The sequence below is a fragment of the Arabidopsis thaliana genome, chromosome 4 (genome assembly GCF_000001735.4).
Source record: "Arabidopsis thaliana chromosome 4, partial sequence".
Taxonomy (NCBI): Eukaryota; Viridiplantae; Streptophyta; class Magnoliopsida; order Brassicales; family Brassicaceae; genus Arabidopsis; species Arabidopsis thaliana.
Window position 1 is genome coordinate 17849339 of NC_003075.7, and position 23403 is coordinate 17872741.

Here is a 23403-nt window from a genome sequence, read left to right on the forward strand (position 1 = left end):
GTTCTTCATACTTTAGAGTATTTTTAATTAAAAACAAAAAAGTGGCCAAAACTGATTTATAAAGCATATAGTTATATCAAATAGTACAATAATCACGATGCATGATATATTTGTTAGTATATGAACATTATAAGTAATATGTTTATGTTAAATATGTTAAGAAAAAATACATATATGTAAGTCAACTTCTGATTGGTATGAGAGACCTAAAGTCAAAACGATATTTCTCAAACGAAACGTCAGCGTTTAGCCCCATTTATGTTCTCACTCTTTTCTATATAAAAAGAAAGGTACTCTAGCTCGCTTAATTGTTCGAAACAAAGGGAGTGAGAGATGGAGAGATTATCAGGAGAGAAAGAGCAGAGCGTAGAGGCGTTTGGATGGGCCGCGAGAGACTCCTCAGGCCATCTCTCTCCCTTTGTCTTTTCTAGAAGGTAACGGTGACTGAGTGATGATGAGGATGGTGTTACATGATGGATCGATGATTATTATAGCCATTATGATGATCACGATATGTGCAATGTGCAGGAAAACAGGAGAAGAGGAAGTGAGAGTGAAGGTGTTATATTGTGGAATATGTCATAGTGATCTCCATTGTCTCAAGAACGAATGGCATTCCTCTATTTACCCTTTGGTTCCTGGGTACGCAAATTCTTTTTCTTTCAATAACATTAACTTTCATAAATTTTCAGTTATGTTCAAAATAATTATATGATCATTGTGTCGCTTACATTATAGTACTCCCAGTAATTTTTGTTTCTATTTGATGTTTAAGATTATATCTACAAGTTTGACCACTCTAGAATTCACATGGCAATTATAAACAATGTAGATTTTGATCCCGAAAAACTCGAGTCAAGAAAATCGAACTTTTGCTTATGGTTATTTAAATACCCAAGGATTAGGTATATATTGGTGAAATGAAGTTAACATATGTTTCATGAAATATTAAAAACAAGGAGTTGTTTGGTAAAATGCTTAATTATTAGAGATCAAAATATAACTGAGTGGAAGTAAATGTGGCAAATTCTTGTTTGTCCACTGTTTATAGTGGAGCACTTACTTAGTTCTTTTCTTTCGGCTAAATTAAATATACAGTTGAATAAAAACACATTTAGGCAGATTTATTACTCTCAAATAAGTTCTGCAAAAAAATGAGAGCACTCACCGTTCATTATTACCATCATTACTTAAAGTTGACTATTGTTAGTTTCCACTCTCTTTTTTTTTTTTTTTTTTTTTTTTTTTTTTTTTCTGTTTTGACAAATGATTTCTCATATAGTGACTTGTCTTTTTTGGTTAAAATAATATAACTTTATTATATTATAGGTAAATCCACGAACACACAGATCAATATAAGTGCAACACAAACTAAATACATGGGGCACTCTTTTTATATTGTTTCAAGTTCAAATGTATAAAAGTTTTAAAATATTTTTTAATATAAATAAGATAAGATAAACATTAATTATTACTTTTATTTTGTTATTAATGCTAGTTACATTGCCAGATTAATGTTAGAAATACTATATTAACGTATGGTTACGTTGTTTAGTACAGTCACGAGATTATTGGAGAAGTGAGTGAAATAGGGAACAAAGTAAGTAAATTCAATCTTGGAGACAAAGTCGGTGTGGGATGCATCGTAGATTCCTGCAGAACTTGCGAGAGTTGCCGAGAAGATCAAGAAAACTACTGCACAAAAGCAATCGCAACCTATAACGGAGTTCACCACGATGGAACGATTAACTACGGTGGATACTCCGACCATATCGTCGTCGATGAACGTTACGCTGTCAAAATTCCACACACATTGCCTCTAGTTTCGGCCGCACCTTTGCTTTGTGCAGGTAATTCAAATCAAATATGGCTATATATTTAAAACCAAAAAAAAAGTGTGGTAGTTGTTAAGATTATCGATATTTACAAATTACAAACATGAAAAAAAAAAAAAAAAAAGAAGAAATTATCTACGTTTCTATCAATTTTTACTTTTCATCTGATGATCATGAATATGATTTCAATTAATATACCGTTTGTAACGTAACATATAGGCATCTCGATGTACAGTCCTATGAAGTACTTCGGATTGACCGGACCGGATAAACATGTCGGAATCGTGGGGCTAGGTGGTCTTGGACACATTGGTGTGAGATTTGCTAAAGCATTTGGGACAAAAGTCACGGTGGTTAGTTCGACCACTGGGAAATCTAAGGATGCTCTTGACACTCTTGGAGCTGATGGATTCTTGGTTAGTACTGATGAAGACCAAATGAAGGTACGTAATCTTAAACCATTCATTAATTATGCGAATAAAACGTAAAAAACGTTATCAGGTTTCAACTTTATTTAGGCTGCAATGGGAACTATGGATGGCATAATTGATACAGTTTCTGCATCGCATTCGATTTCACCTTTGATTGGACTACTCAAATCCAACGGTAAACTTGTTCTACTCGGTGCAACGGAGAAGCCATTTGATATATCTGCATTTTCCTTAATATTGGGTATGCATATATAACCCTACGTAATAGAACGTTATATTAGTCTTTCACATCTAGACTATGTATCGAGTATGATGAAACCATGATGCGACAGGACGAAAATCGATAGCGGGAAGTGGTATTGGAGGAATGCAAGAGACACAAGAGATGATTGACTTTGCGGCAGAGCATGGCATAAAAGCAGAAATTGAGATCATATCCATGGATTATGTGAACACCGCCATGGATAGACTTGCCAAAGGGGATGTTAGATATCGATTTGTCATTGACATTTCTAATACATTGGCTGCTACTCGATCTTAATTAAAGTCGATGTTCTATATGTATTCAAAATAATCTGGATTTCAATCCCACAAAACTTAAGGATATATATATATATATATATATAGTCTATTTTATATAAATGGAGTATAGTCAAATAAATATGCATTATCAACGATATATAGTCTTCTATTACATAGATACGTGGGAGTTCACCCAACGTAGATACGTTCGGTTGAAACAAGTCAATTTCATCAATGCCTCTTCCAAAAAAAAAACAAATTGCATTATTGATGAACACATGCATCATTATCAAATAGGTTGGTTAAAATGACCAAGATGACTAAAGCCAATCACACTACTACCAGATCGAGTAACCATTAGGGACCATTAATTCACGTGGACGTAGTGAATATGGTCCTTGTGAATTAATGAGTACGTAATTGTCCTCATTCATATATGGATCGGTTCCACAAACATTTCCTGTATAAAATTCTACATCTTTCCTCTCATTATTATCTCTACACTTCTCATCTCTCAATCCCATTCGCTTATTATTTATCCATATGGGAAAGGTTCTTGAGAAGGAGGCGTTTGGATTGGCTGCGAAAGACGAATCGGGAATTCTTTCGCCTTTCAGTTTCTCTAGAAGGTTTCAATTTGTTTTCTTAACGAATATTTTTGTTTCCTATATGATATTCCGATAAGTAAGCTGTTTTTGTTCTAATGAAATTAAGTTTTGGTGTGTATATAGGGCGACGGGTGAAAAGGATGTGAGGTTCAAAGTCTTGTTCTGTGGAATTTGCCACACTGATCTGAGTATGGCCAAAAACGAATGGGGGTTAACTACTTATCCTCTTGTCCCTGGGTAACACAAATTTTCTTTACTCAACAAATAACATTATTTCATATTAAAATAAACTATAAATGCTAGCAAACGTGATTGTTACTATTTCAAATAATATCAACCTATATCTAAGATTTTCTTGCATATTTTACCGGATGAGACATGTTAATTCATACCATTGTTATTGTAAAATCAAACAATGGATTGCACAAAAAAAAAAAAAAAAGGCTCTAATGATGACATTTAATCGGAATTAAATTGTTTCAGGCATGAGATTGTGGGCGTGGTGACTGAAGTTGGAGCCAAAGTGAAAAAATTCAACGCTGGAGACAAAGTCGGAGTTGGCTATATGGCCGGCTCGTGCAGGTCATGTGACAGCTGCAATGATGGCGACGAGAACTACTGTCCAAAGATGATCTTAACGTCCGGAGCCAAAAACTTTGACGATACCATGACCCATGGTGGATACTCCGACCACATGGTGTGTGCTGAGGATTTCATCATCCGTATTCCTGACAATCTCCCATTAGACGGTGCCGCACCACTACTCTGCGCCGGGGTCACGGTCTACTCCCCCATGAAGTATCACGGGCTCGACAAGCCCGGTATGCACATCGGTGTGGTGGGACTAGGCGGTTTGGGCCATGTAGCAGTGAAATTTGCTAAGGCTATGGGTACTAAAGTTACGGTTATTAGTACTTCGGAGCGTAAGAGAGACGAGGCCGTTACTCGGCTTGGTGCGGATGCCTTCTTGGTGAGCCGTGACCCGAAACAAATGAAGGATGCAATGGGGACTATGGATGGTATCATTGATACCGTATCTGCGACCCATCCACTTCTTCCGCTGCTTGGTTTGCTTAAAAATAAGGGAAAACTTGTTATGGTTGGTGCACCAGCAGAACCGCTCGAGCTTCCTGTTTTTCCTCTCATCTTTGGTATGAACCTATTTGTCAGTCATCTTTAAACATTATCAACAATATAGCCACCAAATTTGCGGTTATAGTAACAAATCCGTATACTTTTCCATTGATAATTAAATCTAGTGATTATTTTGTCACAAATCTAATCATATTTGAAGAGTAAAGCCACTAAACGTTGAGAATATGGTCTTCTTCTTTTTGTGTGTGTGTGGTTGTATACATAAAGGGCGGAAGATGGTGGTGGGTAGTATGGTAGGAGGTATAAAGGAGACGCAAGAGATGGTGGATTTGGCTGGAAAACACAACATCACGGCGGATATTGAGCTCATCTCTGCGGATTATGTCAACACCGCCATGGAACGGCTTGCAAAGGCTGACGTTAAGTACCGATTTGTGATTGATGTTGCCAACACGATGAAGCCAACTCCTTAACTAGAAAGCTTAAGAATTGAATATCCCCAAAGCTTTTTTCATGTTTTTGCTTGTTTGTTTGATGTTGTTTGCTGGCGACTTTGTGTGTAGTATTACCACACTGCATGTACTTTATCAGTTGAATAAACTTGAATATTGTATTTAATAAGCTATCTACATTAGATTTTGGGGAAGTTTGATTAAAATTTATTCCGATTGAAGATTTTAGTTGGCGATATTGTAAGATTACAAACATATTAAGGTTGAAATGTGATGGGTTCGAATGATAGAAACAGTTTTGTTTGACCGACACGAGAAAGTAATGAGAACACACTGATTTAAATTGATGACTAGAAACTACCAAGATATTTATTGGTCAGATTTCGTAGGACTAATCAAATCAAAAACTACTTCTTTTGAGACAAAGTGCATGTATCTTAGAAAATTTTCAATGATTCCGATCTTTAATTAGCAATGTAAACACATTTTTACTATGGAATATGTTACGTGGACGGAACTGAATTGAGTTTCCGAATGGAAAAATATGGACCACGTGAACAGATACATATATGGTTGAGTTGAGCAAAGTTCAAAATGGTCCGTACACACTGACTAATTGTCAGTATTCTAACAACGTTAATTTCGTGGTGCACGAAAACAAAATGACGATGTGGTTGCACAAGGTCCACGTTCTTGTATATTGTTTTTTAATGTGCTAATTGTGCGCTAAAATAAATTTAATTGTATAAAATTAGTATAGTTTATATTTTTTTAATATGTATATGTTCATTCAAAACATTTGGATAATATATGTTTACTATGTGATAGACTGATGGTGGAACATTTTATCCATCTTATATGCATATGAATAAAAATTATTCAAAATGTTTGTTGTTGTTCAGATTATTAATTATTAAAGAATTAGAAAATTTTGGAATTACAGGTATATATGTATGTGTTGTATATTGTATATTTAAATTATTATGTATATTTATATTTAAATTTTTCTATTTTCATAAATCGTTAGTATATAATTGTGTCACATCTAATATTATTAGAAGACAAGTTGGACTTTTCATAATAAAATAAAACATATCTTTTATCAAATTAACCTTTTCCTTTAGGTGCCCAAATCCGTAGCACCATCAAATACCTAAGATATACTTTTTATTTCCAAAAATCCTTTCGTTTGATCTAATATTAATAATATAAACGATCAAACAAAACGATTTTTAGAAATCAAACGTTCAAGTTTGATCGTTGGTCGTCGCTAATTTAAGTTTGATCGACTGCTCATGTTCCGTGACAATGTTAAAACTGAATACATGAAACATGTTTTTTTTTTGTGCATTTGATTTTAATAATTTTTTAAAAACTGATAACACCCGAAAAAAACAGCAAGAAACTAAACAAGGAAGAAAAGAACGGTCGGTGAGGAACTCTCGTGAAAGTCTTCAAAAGACTTTTAACGGAAAAACAAAAAACAAAAAACAAAAACTCTTGTGAACGTAAGTGCATGGACCGAATTGCACCCGATCACGTCGGTTCCACAATCCTCTCCTATATTAAGGCCTTCACTGCTCCTTATCATCTCAAACTTCTCATTTATTAATAAGTGTCATTCAAAAGAATAAAATCAAATACTTACTTTTGAATCCGTTTTTTTCATTGTTTGATCGATTATGGGAAAGGTTCTTCAGAAAGAGGCGTTCGGATTAGCCGCGAAAGACAATTCCGGAGTTCTCTCGCCTTTCAGTTTCACTAGAAGGTTTCACAATTGTTTTTATAATCTCTATCGATTTCGTTTGAATGAATTGAACCTAAGTTTTGGTGGGATTAATGTGTAGGGAAACAGGAGAAAAGGATGTGAGGTTCAAAGTGTTATTTTGTGGAATTTGTCACTCTGATTTGCATATGGTCAAGAACGAGTGGGGAATGTCTACTTATCCTCTTGTCCCAGGGTAAGACATGCATGTGTCCTACTGTCTTTTTTATAAATTTCTACCCCAAAAAAAAAAGTTCTACGATAAGTTTCGTTTGATTAATCCCAAGGGAATGATTTTTCTCCTCTAATGCTGATATTAAATCCGAATGTTTATTCAGGCATGAGATCGTGGGCGTGGTGACTGAAGTCGGAGCCAAAGTGACTAAATTCAAAACCGGAGAAAAAGTCGGAGTTGGGTGTTTGGTCAGCTCGTGCGGGTCATGTGACAGCTGCACCGAAGGTATGGAAAACTATTGTCCAAAATCAATCCAAACGTACGGATTCCCGTACTACGACAACACCATAACATACGGTGGTTACTCCGACCACATGGTTTGCGAGGAAGGTTTCGTCATCCGTATTCCAGACAATCTCCCCTTGGACGCCGCCGCACCGCTCCTCTGTGCCGGTATCACGGTCTATTCCCCTATGAAGTATCACGGGCTCGACAAACCCGGTATGCACATCGGTGTGGTAGGATTAGGCGGTTTAGGTCATGTAGGAGTGAAATTTGCCAAGGCTATGGGTACTAAGGTTACGGTTATTAGTACTTCGGAGAAAAAGAGAGATGAGGCGATTAATCGGCTTGGTGCGGATGCTTTCTTGGTGAGCCGTGACCCAAAACAGATTAAGGATGCAATGGGTACTATGGATGGTATAATTGATACCGTCTCTGCGACTCATTCACTTCTTCCGTTGCTCGGTTTGCTGAAGCATAAGGGAAAACTTGTTATGGTTGGTGCACCCGAGAAGCCACTCGAGCTACCTGTCATGCCTCTCATCTTTGGTAAGCTATATTTGTAGTAACAAATCCGTATATATATGACTTGTGCTAAATTTGCAATGTTTAGTCAATAACGTGTGAAAATAACATTGAAATTGTGTGTGATTGTGTTATTGTGTCTATATAGAGAGGAAGATGGTAATGGGAAGTATGATAGGAGGGATAAAAGAGACCCAGGAAATGATAGATATGGCCGGGAAACACAACATCACTGCGGATATTGAGCTTATCTCTGCCGATTATGTCAACACCGCCATGGAACGGCTAGAGAAAGCCGACGTTAGGTACCGCTTTGTGATTGATGTTGCCAACACATTGAAGCCTAATCCTAATTTATAAGTTTTAAGCATTAAACTTCCTCAAATGTTATTTTCTTGTTTGGTTTGTCGTACTAATTAAGTTTTGTGTTGTTGTATAACTATATAATTTGGTATGCTTAATCCAATAAATGAATAGTATGATATATATGATAAGATTTTGGGGGTAAGCCAAGAGTTATATATTAGTATCTAAGGTTTGGATAAAGAACAGTACTGTTAAATACCAAAAATGTAAAGATGATGAAAGAATAAAAATCATTTTACAGTGTGAAAAAAATCAGTTTATCATTAGGTGAGTTATCAACCTGAAATTAGATTACCATGTTCTCGATCGTGTGATAAATATCTATCTTCATATTGGATGATGGAGCGATAGAAGTGAAAAGTCAAAGAGGATAATAAATGAACCGTATACGACGACTTGTGTTGTGTTGCTTCCAACAAGAGAGGGGACAGTGAAGTTCGAGTTTGTTCCCAATGCGAAAGCACTCCATTCCTTGATATGGCTTCTCTTTCTTTACCTCGTACCTTTTACCACACTTCTCTCTCTCTCTCTCTCTCTCTCTCTCTCTTCCCTAGGTCGATCTTATCTTGTCTTGTCTGAATATTTCATAATATAATGATACAAGAGATTTTGCTTGTAACATACGAATGCGTATATTATTTGAAAATTCAAACTTAGGAACATGTTACTGAAGGGAAGCTTTGCTCGACTATATATGTAAATGTTTTCTTATATATATTTCAAAATCATATATATATATATATATATATTAATGTAAATTTTTTAGTACTTTGTAATTTAGATAGTTAAATGAACTTGGAAAACTCTATTAGACTATACACTTGGTAATTAGACACATTTGGTTTGAAAATATTTATTAAAATATGCATATACTAAACAACAAAGCATGCATATGTACATATGTATATACACTTTTATATACGTCATTGTGTTCATATATATACATTCGAAGATTCACGGAAATCACAAGAACTAATCTCTTCTCTCTTGTCCCATATTGCACCATCTCCTTCAGAAAAAAATAAAAAGAGTTTATAACTCATGATGACGTCATCCCATCAGAGCAACACCACCGGCTTTAAACCGCGGCGGATCAAGACGACGGCGAAGCCACCACGTCAGATCAATAACAAAGAACCATCTCCGGCGACGCAGCCGGTGCTCAAGTGTCCGAGATGTGATTCAGTCAACACCAAATTCTGCTACTACAACAACTACAGCTTGTCTCAGCCACGTCACTACTGCAAGAACTGTCGTCGTTACTGGACACGTGGCGGCGCCCTCCGTAACGTTCCCATCGGTGGCTCCACTCGAAACAAGAACAAGCCTTGCAGCCTCCAAGTCATCTCTTCTCCTCCTTTGTTCTCGAACGGGACGTCATCGGCGTCTCGTGAGCTTGTAAGAAACCATCCATCGACGGCAATGATGATGATGAGTTCTGGTGGATTCTCCGGCTATATGTTTCCGTTGGATCCTAACTTCAACCTTGCCTCGTCTTCTATCGAGTCTTTGAGTTCTTTTAACCAAGATTTGCACCAGAAGCTTCAGCAACAAAGACTCGTCACTTCCATGTTTCTCCAAGATTCTCTTCCGGTTAACGAGAAAACGGTTATGTTTCAGAACGTAGAGTTGATTCCTCCTTCGACGGTGACGACGGATTGGGTTTTCGATAGGTTCGCCACTGGAGGAGGTGCAACAAGTGGCAATCATGAAGATAATGATGATGGGGAGGGTAATTTGGGAAATTGGTTCCATAATGCTAATAATAATGCTCTGCTCTAATTATCAATTATCATTTACTCTCTATTTCTCTAAATATTGTAGCTAGCATGCAGAAGCTATGGCTGATAAAACTAGTAATAATTTCCCCTTTGTAATTTTTAGCATAATAAATTTGCTTAATTTCCAAGAGAAAAAATTAACTTATTAAATTTACTCATTCCTAATTATAAATCGCTGAATCAAGAATTTCTGTGATAATAATCATGTACCAATGTAACTGCATAGACATTATAATATTATACACGTATAATAAGGTGAAGAAGCAAGAGGAACGTGAAGTAGAAGAGGACAAGTTCAGCTTTAGGCAGAGACATGTGAGAAACTCATGAACTCTCTTATGTATGTGAGACATTCCCATACATGATGAATTGATGATCATGTCATAGATACATCATACATCCATCATCATTGGTCTAAAGTCATAAACTTCTCTATATAACTTGATCCTGGAACCTTCGAGATACCTTTTACCTTCATCAACCTCCTGATTCTCGCAACATCATCCCATCTTCTATTAGCAGCAAAAATATTAGACAGCAACACATAAACACCACTATCTTCAAACTCAATATCTAAAAAACTATCTAATATCTCTTTAGGAAGCTCCATTAATGTCCCTCTATTCTTACAAGCACTAAGAATAGCTCCACATATACGTACATCCGGTTTAACCGGCATTGCTTTGACGAGTTCCAATGCTTCATCTAACAATCCAGCTCTACAAAGCAAATCAATCATGCATCCATAATGTTCTAGCTTAGGAAATAGATTGTATTCTCTGCTTTTCATTTTATGGAAATATCTTCTCCCTTCATCGACTAAACCTGTGTGGCAACAAGCATTTAGAGCCGCGAGAAAAGTTACCAGGTTCGGCTTAAAACCTAGCTTAACCATTTCTTCAAAGTATCTAAGGGATTCAAGTCCATGCCCATGGATAGCTAAACCACCTAACAGAGCATTCCAAGTAAACACATTCTTACTTCTAATTCCGTTGAAAATCTCCAAAGCTGTTTCGATGTAGCCACATTTTGCATACATATCAACAATGGCAGTTCCAATATGCGTATCCCATTTGATTCCAGCGGTTAAAATATACTCATGAACCCATCTTCCGTGATCCACAGCTCCTAAGCTAGCACACGCAGAGAGAACACTTGTAAGTATATGCCCATCTGGCTTTATACCAGAAGACGTTTGCATCAGAGAAAACAAGTCAATCGCCTCCTTAGATCTTTCACAGTGAACCAACCCACTAATCATACTATTCCAAGAAACTTTATCTTTCTTTTCCAACTCACCAAAAACTCTCATCGCATCAGACAATTGCTCACATTTCACATACATATCTATAAGAGCATTACCAGTCTCTAAGCTGATCAAAGATGCCCTTTTTAAGATCAACCCATGGATTCCTTTCCCTAAACTTAAACACCCTACCCGCCCACTTGAGACCAATACACAAACATACGTAGCCAAATTAGGCTCAACATCCATCTTTGAAAACGTATCCAAAGCTTCCTTATACAACCCAGTCCTCGTGAAACCAGTTATAATCCCAGTCCACGAAACAACATCTCTCACAGGCATTTCACCGAACACTTTACATGCATTCCTTGATTCTCCACACACACCATAAAAATGAACAAGCGAGTTTTGCACATAGATATCATCGTAAAAACCCATCTTCGTAACAATTCCATGAATCTGTTTCCCTTCTCTGATCCCTGAAAACTTCCCACAAGCCTTAAAAACTGGAGGAAACGTGAACATGTCCGGTGAAAACCCATTACTCACAAATGTTTTGTAAGCAAAAATCGTCACTCTTGGTTTATCACAAACTGCATAGCTTGATAAAAGCGTGTTGTATGAGAAAGAGCTCAACACAGAACGGATACTGTGGAGAATTACAGAGCTGTAAGATGCAAAATCTGCGGATTTGCCCAGAAAGGTCACGACTTTGTTGATGATTAAGTCATCACGAAGAAGATCACGAGTAATCAATTGAGTCTGTATCTGTTTGAAAACGCGAAGAGAGCTGCATCGGCTGATCAATTCCAGAAGAACTGATTTCTCCGGCAAATACATCTAGTCGCAAATAGTGATCAAACAATCACATGGGGGTTCTATGTTAATCTGCATTTGTAGAACGAGTTCGATTCACAGAAAGAACCAAATTTGCAGATTCATAGACGGAGAAGAAGCGGAAGACTGAAACAGAGAGCTAACCTGAGGATGACGAAGAGGGTTTACCGTTAAAACCACTTATTGGGCCTATTATTGGGCCTATCTTTTTAACAGATTGGGCTTTTCTATAAAATTCTTAGACCTCTCTAGACTCTAGGCTTCACCGGAGAAAGAAGAGAAATCAATCGGATTAGTTGCAGAAGTGCAATGCATTGCGGATGTGTATTCGCTTCACAAACTGTGTCATCACTTCTCCCATTTGAAATTAAAACCTATGCGTCAAAGCTTCGAGCTTCGTCAGCCCAATTACCGAGAACCCAGATTCAGATAAACCCTTCAGATGATCTCTCTATCTACGGTTCAGATAAATCTCCGGCGAATAGAGTTTCGTTGCCGTCTCATGTAAATTCTATCACCAGTACTACAAACCCTTTTGTCAAACACTGCTTGAAGCTCCGCCAAAGTTCCTCGTATCGCCACGCTCATGGCTCTGTTCTTGTCGTCGGAACTATCCCCATCAGGTATGTATCAGTGATCTTGTACTCTTTATTTTTTTTCATTGCTACTGAGAGAATTGTGGAAAGTAGTTTCCTTTTTTACTGTGTTCGATTGATTTCATGTGAAATTGAGTTTCAAGGAGATAACTTTAAAGGCGTTGTTCACAGGGAAGTATGTATGTTTCAAACGAATAAGCAAGGAATGACCACTGAAATTGAGTGCCTACTTCTTCATGAGGAAGCTAAGATTCCACAAGGATTAGAGAGTCTAAGTATCCGAATTGTTAGAGTAAGTTCTTTAGTGATGAAGAAACTCTCTGGAGTGCAATCTACTGAATCTGTTGAAGCCATTGCCTTGATGAGAATCCCTAGCAGCTTTACTGATCTTAAAGATGATAAAGACATCATAACAGACTGCAACAAATGGTTCCCTTCTGCTCACAGAGTTCTTGTTCTGGACAGCATACAGGTTTAACCGTAACTTCTTATCCTTATGAGCTTTTGCTGGATTGTTTTAGAGAACAAAATCTTGACGCTTAGTTTAGTGATCATGTCTTGATCAGGGAAGGGAATTTGGATTGGTAATAGTTGTCTTTCGATGTTGTTGCAGGATCCAGGGAACCTTGGCACATTAGTCAGATCAGCTATGGCTTTTAATTGGGTATATATGATCAGCTTTTCTTCTCAATTCGTTGGAAATGGCATCTGATAGAAATCTCTAGTGAGATGATTATCACTATCTGGCTAATGTTTTTGTCAGGATGGTGCATTTCTACTTCCGGGTTGTTGCGATCCGTACAACGACAAAGCTCTTCGAGCAAGCCGAGGTGCTTCGTTTCAGCTACCTATAGTTTCCGGGAATTGGAACCATCTTAAGCTTCTAGAAAATGAGTTCCAGATGAAGCTATTAGCTGGTCATCCAGCAACGACTACTCAGAAACTGAAACCTGTCTCCAAACTTTCGGTAGAGTTTGCTCAATCTTTAGCAGAGAAGCCTTTATGCTTGATTTTAGGTAGTGAAGGGAATGGTTTGTCTGAGCAGGCACGGAAAGTATGCGTGCTAGTGAGCATTCCCATGGCAGGTGACTTTGAATCTCTTAACGTCTCTGTTGCTGGTGGTATTTTCTTGTACATGCTTCAAAATCTTGTTTAGGTTGTAAAACCAAAATATAAACTTGAAAACAGTTATGGATCTTATAATGCTACAAATCATATTCAAAATCCAAATCAATTTTATAAATAAATCCATCAAAAGTCAGTAAATCTCAAAACCCCTTTTTGATCTACACAATTTCCTAACAACAGTGTTAAAAAAAAATAAAAAAAATCCTAACTATACTGTATGATTCTAAGCTCTAGAAGGCTCTTCTAGACGAATGTAATCATACATAAGACCTTCAAATGGTCCTTGTGCTTTAGGCTGTCGAAGATAAATCGTGTTGGTCCCGGTTCTTAGCAACCTTCCAGGCACATCGATGGTATAAAGCCGGTACATTCCATGGATTCCATGTCTTGCTATAGCATTGTCTTTTCCGATAGTACCCGTTGAGAAAAACGGCCACGAGTTTTGGTTATTGATCCGAACTTGTAGATTAGCCCATGCAGCCGAGGCTAAAGCTACCTGCAATGTGTAGCTGCCTCGCGAGTTTACGTATGGAAGATGAAACACGATCTGCCATATTGTTGGTACGTACGTTAAATCACCGGTTTTCCTGCAGAAGAAGCGAATCGAAGTTAATGTTAATTCAAGAATTCACTGAAAGTTTCAAACTTTTTGTTTTCATGTAACTTCTAACCTTGTGACTTGGGCGTAGAACCAGTCTTGGCTATAGTTACTAACTCCAACTGTGTAGACGAGATCATGAGTTGGATATAACTCTGTGTATCGTTGCCACAGTCCGTACTGTCTAAACCTGTGAAACAAACCAAACCAAATCGGAATCATCAGAACCAAAACCGGTTTCGGAACAATGTGAACTGGAACTATGAGGATTTGAAGACTTACTTGTCGGTGTGGTTTAGGTATAACGGATTCATTGTATCCTTGTATGGCTCCGGTATAAAGTATTCTCGAGCGGTTCGATCCGGTACACCAATCTCCCATAACGTTGGACCGTTCCTAGGTGGCTTGTACACGACTCTACCGAGACTAATCACTGAACCTGCAGCTACGTTAACAAGGTTTTGGTATCGAAAGTCCCCGATAAAACCAGGAACCCATCCATACAGATTGTAAGTTCCCGGTCTAACGTTTTCTATCGTGAAGTAACCGGTTTCGTTCGTCTTGGTCCAAAACTGATATCCCTGGACGCAAAAAAAGAAAAAAATCAACGATCGATACATGTTATTGATAATTCAGTTACATTGAAGAAGATGGATCAAAGTGTAAATGTGTAATAATAATAAACCTTAGTATTTGTCTGCCACGAACCAGCTTCTCCCGGCGGTGCTAAACCGACATATGCAGATTTTCCCGGCGTCAAGAATCTGAAAAATATTTGCCGATGTTGTAATAAAAGGTCAAAATTAACTTTTGATTAAATAACTACGAGTAAAATAAATATATACCTGTCGTTGACTAGTAGACGACCAGTGACGCTTCCTCTTTCTCGACGAGAAAGATAGTCAGAGGATGCTACAAAATCGTACGGCCAGGCTTTGACTTCTTTTTCGGACTGAAAATTGATATAACTAAAATTAATGACTTATCTTTGTAAATTACTTTAAATTAATAAAGTAAAAGACAATTAAAAAAATAACCTGTTGTTTAGCATCTTCCCATAACAAATCTTGAGGCTTATTGTTGCTGGTAGAATCAGAGTTTAAGTAAATAAAAACAGGTCCCAAGACCTTTTTCCACGCTTCACCAGGTCTGTAATGTGCCTCCATGTCCGCACCAACATAATGTCCGCTTATAAAAGTCTGCATATGCAAATCAGTTAAGTAACGAAAACATTAATACTACTATATATAGTACCAAAAATGTAATCTATGCTTAATAGCTTTGGACGATGTCTTTACCGTGATGGCCGTGGGTCCGACGTGAGACGTGAGCTCTTGTTTGATCGGTCCACCGGAGCGATATTCACCGCTTGGTGAGATGATCCAAAAGCCGACACGGGACTTGGTTGAGATCCAACCGTGCACTTTGTTGTCTTTGATCTCACATGTGTACTGGTACTTATCATCCACCTAATATATATCATTCAAATTAACGATCAAAATTCGAGACTTCGGATGCAAGAACAATTAAATATTGCATCCAAAACCGTATGCAAAAGACTAGGTACCTGGTTTTTGAACATGGAGTTATGAGGATGAGTCAATTGTACAGCCTCTTTATAACCAAGAGCCTTGGCATGACCACGTTTGATGTCACGGTCATCTTCCGTTGGCATTTCTCTTTGTCGATTATCCGCCACCGCCATGTAATGAAATCTACAAACATATTTTGTGATAGTTTAGATAAACTCTTTTTTTTTTTTTTATAAAAACAAATAATTAACAAAACATTGGAATCGTATAAGATACCTCTCAGGGTTGAGTTTGAAAGCGATTCGAATTAAACCCATGTCGAGTTCTGGCCATTCGGGAAGTCTCTCGAAGATTCCGTACATGTAGATTCCTGAAGTATTTCTACGTATGATATACCTCTTGTCTACGTTTAATGGAATATGACCATCCTCCCATGTTCTAGAGAACGATATCTCCACTTGTTCTTGGGTTTGAGTGATGATTCTAAAATTTGTTCCTTCGATTCTGAACCGAAAAATAAATATGAGTTTATAAATTAGAAAAGATTCATTAAAATTATAAACCCTAAGATAAGTTAGATACTTGCTCTATAAATGTGAACGTGTGTATGTTTTATTAAATAATTTAAACTGACAAATCAGACGAAGTATTAAGTAACTAACCTAGTTTAATTACCGATCTAAGCCGCCTTGGCGAATGTTTGTTCCTTGCCATGTTATGTCCCAGTACCTACATAAAATCAAAGTAATAAATCAGGACAATTTTATGTACTTACATTACATAAGCTTTTTGAGAAATAATAATTGATTACTACAATATTAGTTTACTGAAAATTACTCACCCTCTATCTCGGAGATGTGGATGAAGAACATTATCAATTCCTTTGTATTTGATCCCAGTTATAAGTCCTTGAGGATTCGAGAAACTGACTCTGATTATCCCATTGTCCACTATCACCTGAAAATTATTAGTTTTATATGTACGTTAGAATGTATAATCATCCGATTATTGATTAAAAAATACTATTGAATTATCATTAACCCTATATACCTCTCTAGTCCCATGATGTCTGCTTCTTATCTGCTGCACTGTTGGAGCTCTTGCACTTATTCCATCTAAGTTCCTGTACAATTTTAATAATTACGCATAAATAAAGCCAATGCATTGAATACTGAAAACGCACACTTATAATTAAATTAATTGTAAGGCAAAGAGAGGGAGTTGAAGTTTGTTTCTAAAAAACAAGATCGATTGTTACAAGTTAATTAATACACACGTTATGATCCTAAAAACAAACTTCTTAATTTTATATGCATCAAGAAGTTTTTTTTCCCTTGTTGATAATCAAAAATTTTATGTCAAAATCTAGAATTACTTCAAACTCATACGAGAGTCATCACAATTGCTAGCTAAAAACACCAATGAAATATGTATGAGAATCGAGAAACATGTGAATTTTGTGCACATACAACGTATATGTGGATATGTGTTTCATCGCAACTTGTGAAGAAAAAAAGAAAAAAAAAACTGACCTTGTCGGCTTGGAAAAGGAGAGTGGAAGAAGAAGCAACAGAAGGAAACAAATAAATAACGAAGCGATCTTCTTCTGCGATACCATCTTTTCTTCCAGAAACTCGAGATTTGAAATAATTAATGTTTAAGAATAAGATCTTTGCTTCTATGCATATATTTTATATGCGTGTGTGTTGTTAAACAAAGTCCAAGACTAAACGGGAATAGTAGGTGCACCAAAACCTAACTAGGAGTTACTTTGACTTGTGAATGCTGACATTATTAGAACATTAGACTTCTAATATGACTTAGATTCATAGAAGATAATACGTAAAAGATTTAGTTTCTGGTATTTTTCCATTTTTTTTTTTGTGTATTTCCTTTTTTTTGTTTAATAGAAGTAATAAAGAATACGGAGGATAATAATGACAATATTCCTGATGAGAAAGTTGATAATTTTCTAAAAGTTTCACAAATCTTGAGCATGTATATATTGTGAAGTGTTGTGTTCATTGTAACGTCGGATTGATTGCATGAATTAAATGAATATGACAAACTATTTGAGAATGTAAATAATGTTTTCTTGTCCTACGTATGACATTATATCATCTATACATGAATGACGTCCATGGCGGTTATATTTGAATAATTGAAAAATACATGATTTTGCTTCAAAAATAGATTGACCTAAGTCCATGATTTTGCTTTAATTAAGAGTTAAGACAAACAAAAACTACAATCTAAATAAATAATGATAAAAAATAATAATATAAAAATATTTTTAGTAAATTAATCAAAAAAAAAAGAGAGCATGTGAGCTCACACATAAGACAGCAAAAAGAGCTAAATGCAGAGAGCTTCAGATCCGACCAAACAATGACGATCGTTAAACCGTCGCAGTTCTCATTCTCCGGCGGCGGATCTTCGCCGTTATGTTCACTCAAAAGCTCACTCCTCACCGTCGCTATTCTCACTTTCATTTCCCTCTTCTACCTCTCTCTCAATTCCTTACGCACTTCGCCGCCGTCTCCTGTCATCGTGGTAACACCGATTCATGTTCCTCATACCTTCGTGAATGAGTATAAGACTGATAACGAAACACCGACGATGGAAGAAGAAACCTACTCCGATGTTTATCACTCACCGGAGGCTTTCCGATTGAATTACGCCGAGATGGAGAAGAGATTCAAGGTTTATATTTATCCCGACGGCGATCCAAATACGTTTTATCAAACGCCGAGGAAAGTCACCGGTAAATACGCTAGTGAGGGGTACTTCTTCCAGAACATTAGAGAGAGTCGATTTCGAACCCTAGATCCAGATGAAGCAGATCTCTTCTTCATTCCAATCTCTTGTCACAAGATGCGAGGCAAAGTAAGAATTTACAAGTTTTGATTCACTGAGAATTTGCAATTTCATGAATTTGATGATTGAATTGTGATGATCTTTGTTGTGCAGGGAACATCATATGAAAATATGACTGTGATTGTTCAAAACTATGTTGATGGATTGATAGCTAAGTATCCTTATTGGAATAGAACTTTAGGAGCAGATCACTTCTTTGTTACATGTCATGATGTTGGTGTTAGAGCATTTGAGGGATCTCCGCTTCTGATTAAGAATACTATTAGGGTTGTGTGCTCACCTAGCTACAATGTTGGTTTCATTCCTCACAAAGATGTTGCTTTGCCTCAAGTTCTTCAGCCATTTGCTCTCCCTGCTGGTGGAAATGATGTTGAGAATCGGTAAACTAAGTCCTCCCTCTTTTATTAGGAACTCTGGTAGATCCTGGAGTTGTATTGTTGGCTCAATGTTACTAATACTGTTAAATGGTGGTGTTACAGGACGACTCTTGGTTTTTGGGCTGGTCATCGAAATTCTAAGATACGGGTTATACTTGCTCATGTGTGGGAAAACGACACAGAGCTTGATATTTCAAACAACAGAATTAACAGAGCTACAGGGCATTTGGTGTATCAGAAGAGATTCTACCGGACTAAATTCTGCATATGCCCTGGTGGTTCTCAAGTAAACAGCGCTCGCATAACGGACTCGATCCATTACGGATGTATTCCTGGTACATGTTCTTATACTCTTTCTGCACTCGTCAAAACGATATACCTTCAAAGAAACTGAACTAATGCATCTTGTTATTTTGTCGGCATTTGTTTTTGGCCAGTCATATTATCAGACTACTACGACCTCCCTTTCAACGACATCCTGAATTGGCGAAAATTTGCGGTTGTACTCAGAGAGCAAGATGTCTATAACCTTAAGCAGATCCTCAAGAACATACCTCACTCAGAGTTTGTTTCGTTGCATAACAACTTGGTCAAGGTAAAGAGAATTTCACCATCTTATCCAGTATTGTATACAAGAAGCTGATTGGTTTTGTTGTTGTGCAGGTGCAGAAGCATTTTCAATGGAACTCACCTCCAGTCAAATTCGACGCATTTCACATGATCATGTATGAACTATGGTTACGCCACCATGTCGTCAAGTACTGATCCAAGACTTTTTTTTTTTGTTTTTTTTCCTTCTTCAACCGCGTAGATACGGTCCCAAGCCAAAAAAAGCTAGCATGTACACCTCTTGTAAGTTTTAAATATCATAGCTTATGACAGTAACACGGAACATCAACATTTCATTCTTTGAGGAAAATTCATTATTTTTGTGTATTGTGTACTCTGTTCCATCCTGTGAATTAGCCAGCTTCTTTATAAGGTCCCCAACAAACGCAAACGCAACACTGGATGGGTCTATCACTATGATATTGTTCCAGAAAGATTTGATATTCTTATCCCACAAACCTGCAACTCTTTTTCCATGAGAACCTTTTCTTCCATATATTAAGAACAAGTGGGGAAGCTATTGAAAAACTGAAATTGGAGCTTAAATATCTACTTAACAACATCTGCAACCAAAAATCTGAGCAAATTTTCTTGGCAATGAGTAATCAGCTCGCATCTCAGGGTCCATCTGCATGTCCTCGGCTCTTGTCCACACATATACTCCTCTCTCTTCCTTACTACCAGGTACAGTGTTGTCCAGTATGAAAGCTAGTAGAAAGGTTACAACCATATTCAAAGATAGCACTGCGTTCATCGCAAAATCAAGCTGCAGTACGCATTAGAAGAGTCAGTCAGTCATCATTGTCCAGGAAAATGCTAATCAAGGCAAGGGAAGGAAAGTGGCTTACTTGCTCGATACCCGTTTGGAATGGTCCGCTTGAAGCGGCTCCAAAGGGAATATAATAGCTCGGTAGTATTAGACTGGATAGCGGCTGGTATTGCTGGAAGTAAGCAGGGATGGATAATCCAAGAAACAATGAGACTCCAACTATGGTTATGTTCCTAAAGCTTGCTGTTTGCGTATACCGTAGATTCGATAGACCTAGAGACACTGTCAGTGCCCATATAAAGCATAATACTGAAGCAGCCAAAGCCTGTGGTATTGAAGCTAGAATTGCACCTAATTTTCCTGTCAAATTTAAAGAAGTTTCTTGTAAAATGTATGATAAAGTTTTACACTTTGGATCATTCATTGGATGATGCTTACCTAAAAATGACAATACTATTAAGAACATAGCTCCGATCACCAAAGCTCTTCTGCTAGCCACCTTAGTGATGTTGATCGTATGAATATTTTCAGTTAAAGTGGTTGATCCGGTACCCGAACCCCAGATTCCTGCTAATAAACTGCAAAAGCCTTCTAATGCAATACCTCTACTGACAATTCCCCGTGTCGGGCGCTTAGCATTCACTATCATAGATGCAGAATGATATGTTCCAACCTACAAGTGCACCAAGTCCAACATTTTAGCCGTAAGACCACACCTTTAGGAGAAAAACAGGAATAGCAAAGAGGAACAAGTACATACCGAGTCCACTGATGCAACCAAAGACACAAAGATCATAATGATAGAAGTTCTCATGTGAAAATTTGGAAACCCCCATTGAAATGGATAAGGGATTCTGACCCAAGAAGCAGTTCTCCAAGCATTTGAAGCATCTGTTCTGCAATGCTTCATAGTATACACATGCTTCTTACATTCATCTATCAATATGTTAGAGCTCGGTATGTCAGCGTTGCAGCCTCTGTAGTCATATGCTCCACCAACAGTTAAAAAGAATGCATATGTCCATATGAGCAGAGCACTCAGTGGCACCTGGCAACATGATAGCAAAAGCAAACGCTTGTTTCCTCAAAACTTATAGAAACTTTACACTTCACTGTTACAAAGGATAAACTACATACCGCGTAAATACGGAATAAGCGATGCCCAAAGAGTGAAACTCCGCGGAGATACTGAAAATAGTTAGATAGAAAACAATCCCTTATCAGAGAGATAGAACCATGCTTCTATTATTCAAGCTGAGGTAAATTCTTACCAATGTGAAAATGAGAAGCAAAAGTATTAAGGGAACGCTGATCTCAACACAAGTGCCGGCTTGTGGAAATCCATAGCTAAAGAATGCTAATCCTACTGCAGCTACGGTTGGGGCTACTACCACAGGATTAATAAATCTGAAAATAGAATTTAAGAAAACATATCATTAAGATGTCTAATCTGATATTAGTGACATCTAGGAAACCACCGTTTTTTTGATTCTCGAATTACCTAAGAAGGAGAGACATGAGACCACTGAATCCTAATATGCACTGGAATAATGAACCAACAATTATAGCCCCCTGTAGTTCTCTCATTGTGTCCCGAAATTTCTGTGCGAAGCTAAAACATCAGTTTATTGCAAAGTCTCCAAGAACTCAAAATCCTCCTTTTGATTTCTATATATGCAAACTTACATGCTCAGTGAGGTTTCTGAACTCCTCAGAGTTGATGACAACCAAAACCGGGGCCAAGTAAACAAAAGAGCTTCCTTGAACCAACGGAAGCCGAGTACCGAAGTAACAGTGAAGTATAGTTGTAACTCCAGTAAGAAGCAGCATTGTTGAAATCACTGAGGCTGTATCTTTCTACCATCATAAAAAGTCAATTACTAATCAAAGAAGTTCTCACAGAATAATCCATGGAAGAAGAAGAAGAAGCTTACATCGGAACCATCCATGGCTGGTACAATGACCAGAGGAATAAACACAAGTGAACCAACAAGTGACAGATAGTGTTGCAGACCGTAATAGATAAGTGGAACTGCAATTTCAAATTCAACAAAAAGAATCTTCCTTTATCATGTGTTATTGAAAAGAATCTTCCTTTTATTTTTCACCAGAATAAAAACACAAAATGTAACCGTTAAAGAAGCTGAGATTGAAAACTAACCAAAGCCAGGATTATCTCTAAGACCAAACTTCATCAAAATTGGTTTAGGCCATTGTCCATCTTCTGATGATTCTCCACCACCTCCTGGATAATAAAACCCATTTTCCAAATCCTTATTGATTTTCCCGCCTTCATTCTCAGTCTCCGGCGTTGCCTCATTCCGGTTTAGTCTCCTCTCTTCTTCTTCTCTAGACACAGGCTCAGATCCCGTTACGTGTTCGATTTCGGGTCTATTTCGTCCCAAAATCGGGTCGATCTCGGTTTTGTGAGACGACCCGGTGACTACTTGATCTCTACCTTTTGGCAAATCAAAATCAGAGCTTTCACCAAACTTGGTTCGAGTACTCGTGCTGGTTTCACCAGAGTAATCGGATACAAAACCAGTTTTCTTCGCCCAAGATCTTAAGTCTCTCGGATTCAAATCCTTTTTAGGTAAAAAGGGTTCCACTCTCTTGAAGAAAGCACCAAACTTTCTCTCGCCATAACCATTACCACCACCACTTCCATTACCCTTATTATTACCAGTATCCGGATCGAAACCCGACCCGGAATCCATTGTTTCCAACAAAGACTCAAAATTTAAGAAAGACTAGAGAAGCTTGTGAAGTGAACTTGAGCTGTAAGTTCATTTTCCAGCTTCTTTTTCTTCCTTTTTTTGCTAACTTTTTGGCTCTCTGAAGTGAGAAACAGAGCGTAACGTTATTTCACTTTCTCACTCATGTCGACATCAGCGGTTTGTCTTTACCTCAACTAAATGACTAAACTATCCTTATGATGTATGAAAATATCTTATTATATACATGATTAAAGCCAATAATAAAGTTTGCTTTAAGACT

At 37.4% G+C, this 23403-nt stretch overlaps 10 protein-coding genes across 15 annotated transcripts; 6 read left to right on the forward strand and 4 right to left on the reverse strand.

Annotated features, from left to right (window-relative positions):
* Window positions 1-199: 199 nt before the first annotated feature.
* On the forward strand, window positions 200-2941 carry CAD6 (cinnamyl alcohol dehydrogenase 6). 4 transcript variants are annotated; one of them, NM_001342467.1, is made up of 6 exons: window positions 200-434; window positions 529-642; window positions 1561-1850; window positions 2055-2278; window positions 2337-2507; window positions 2599-2918. In NM_001342467.1, the coding sequence occupies exons 1-5, from the start codon at window positions 334-336 to the stop codon at window positions 2379-2381; spliced, it is 774 nt and encodes a 257-aa protein (NP_001327959.1). In that variant the 5' UTR covers window positions 200-333; the 3' UTR covers window positions 2382-2507; window positions 2599-2918. The 4 variants fall into 4 exon arrangements, with proteins under 4 accessions (NP_001327959.1, NP_195510.1, NP_001327960.1 ...); NM_119958.4 differs by having other exon boundaries at window positions 2354-2507; NM_001342466.1 differs by having other exon boundaries at window positions 2055-2507.
* A 161-nt stretch (window positions 2942-3102) lies between these two features.
* ELI3-1 (cinnamyl alcohol dehydrogenase 7) lies at window positions 3103-5270 on the forward strand. 2 transcript variants are annotated; one of them, NM_119959.4, is made up of 4 exons: window positions 3103-3417; window positions 3520-3633; window positions 3880-4547; window positions 4759-5270. In NM_119959.4, exons 1-4 carry the CDS (start codon window positions 3332-3334, stop codon window positions 4962-4964), a joined length of 1074 nt encoding a protein of 357 aa, NP_195511.1. In that variant the 5' UTR covers window positions 3103-3331; the 3' UTR covers window positions 4965-5270. The 2 variants fall into 2 exon arrangements, with proteins under 2 accessions (NP_195511.1, NP_001031805.1); NM_001036728.2 differs by having other exon boundaries at window positions 3880-4781.
* A 1028-nt stretch (window positions 5271-6298) lies between these two features.
* Window positions 6299-8540, forward strand: ELI3-2 (cinnamyl alcohol dehydrogenase 8). Its single transcript, NM_119960.3, has 4 exons — window positions 6299-6711; window positions 6791-6904; window positions 7047-7714; window positions 7839-8540. The coding sequence occupies exons 1-4, from the start codon at window positions 6626-6628 to the stop codon at window positions 8048-8050; spliced, it is 1080 nt and encodes a 359-aa protein (NP_195512.1). The 5' UTR covers window positions 6299-6625; the 3' UTR covers window positions 8051-8540.
* A 472-nt stretch (window positions 8541-9012) lies between these two features.
* Window positions 9013-9987, forward strand: DOF4.7 (DNA binding with one finger 4.7). The gene has a single exon (NM_119961.4). It carries the CDS (start codon window positions 9098-9100, stop codon window positions 9836-9838), a length of 741 nt encoding a protein of 246 aa, NP_195513.2. The 5' UTR covers window positions 9013-9097; the 3' UTR covers window positions 9839-9987.
* On the reverse strand, window positions 9536-9766 carry AT4G38005 (uncharacterized protein; the record flags this gene model as incomplete). Its single annotated transcript, NM_001342469.1, has 1 exon — window positions 9536-9766. A coding segment is annotated over one exon (231 nt), but the record flags the coding sequence as incomplete, so codon positions are not given.
* A 12-nt stretch (window positions 9988-9999) lies between the features above and the next one.
* On the reverse strand, window positions 10000-12069 carry AT4G38010 (Pentatricopeptide repeat (PPR-like) superfamily protein). The gene has a single exon (NM_119962.2). It carries the CDS (start codon window positions 11921-11923, stop codon window positions 10244-10246), a length of 1680 nt encoding a protein of 559 aa, NP_195514.1. The 5' UTR covers window positions 11924-12069; the 3' UTR covers window positions 10000-10243.
* Window positions 12070-12096: 27 nt separating this feature from the next.
* Window positions 12097-13760, forward strand: AT4G38020 (tRNA/rRNA methyltransferase (SpoU) family protein). The gene is made up of 4 exons (NM_119963.4): window positions 12097-12543; window positions 12688-12988; window positions 13130-13180; window positions 13280-13760. The coding sequence occupies exons 1-4, from the start codon at window positions 12230-12232 to the stop codon at window positions 13670-13672; spliced, it is 1059 nt and encodes a 352-aa protein (NP_195515.2). The 5' UTR covers window positions 12097-12229; the 3' UTR covers window positions 13673-13760.
* Window positions 13735-17392, reverse strand: AT4G38030 (Rhamnogalacturonate lyase family protein; the record flags this gene model as incomplete). The annotated part of the gene is made up of 13 exons (NM_119964.2): window positions 13735-14231; window positions 14316-14432; window positions 14525-14823; window positions 14928-15006; window positions 15088-15194; window positions 15280-15441; window positions 15541-15711; window positions 15810-15957; window positions 16051-16278; window positions 16450-16503; window positions 16616-16731; window positions 16825-16897; window positions 17307-17392. The coding sequence occupies 13 exons, from the start codon at window positions 17390-17392 to the stop codon at window positions 13868-13870; spliced, it is 2004 nt and encodes a 667-aa protein (NP_195516.2). The 3' UTR covers window positions 13735-13867.
* A 707-nt stretch (window positions 17393-18099) lies between these two features.
* AT4G38040 (Exostosin family protein) lies at window positions 18100-20204 on the forward strand. Of its 2 annotated transcripts, NM_119965.4 has the most exons (5): window positions 18100-18660; window positions 18745-19031; window positions 19131-19363; window positions 19466-19623; window positions 19692-20204. In NM_119965.4, exons 1-5 carry the CDS (start codon window positions 18163-18165, stop codon window positions 19791-19793), a joined length of 1278 nt encoding a protein of 425 aa, NP_195517.1. In that variant the 5' UTR covers window positions 18100-18162; the 3' UTR covers window positions 19794-20204. The 2 variants fall into 2 exon arrangements, with proteins under 2 accessions (NP_195517.1, NP_001328812.1); NM_001342470.1 differs by having other exon boundaries at window positions 19466-20204.
* AT4G38050 (Xanthine/uracil permease family protein) lies at window positions 19941-23276 on the reverse strand. Its single transcript, NM_119966.5, has 10 exons — window positions 22568-23276; window positions 22341-22438; window positions 22093-22263; window positions 21908-22008; window positions 21678-21813; window positions 21544-21594; window positions 21167-21454; window positions 20845-21079; window positions 20486-20766; window positions 19941-20403 (listed from the first exon to the last, which is right to left on the reverse strand). The coding sequence occupies exons 1-10, from the start codon at window positions 23121-23123 to the stop codon at window positions 20191-20193; spliced, it is 2130 nt and encodes a 709-aa protein (NP_195518.2). The 5' UTR covers window positions 23124-23276; the 3' UTR covers window positions 19941-20190.
* Between the last annotated feature and the right edge of the window lie 127 nt (window positions 23277-23403).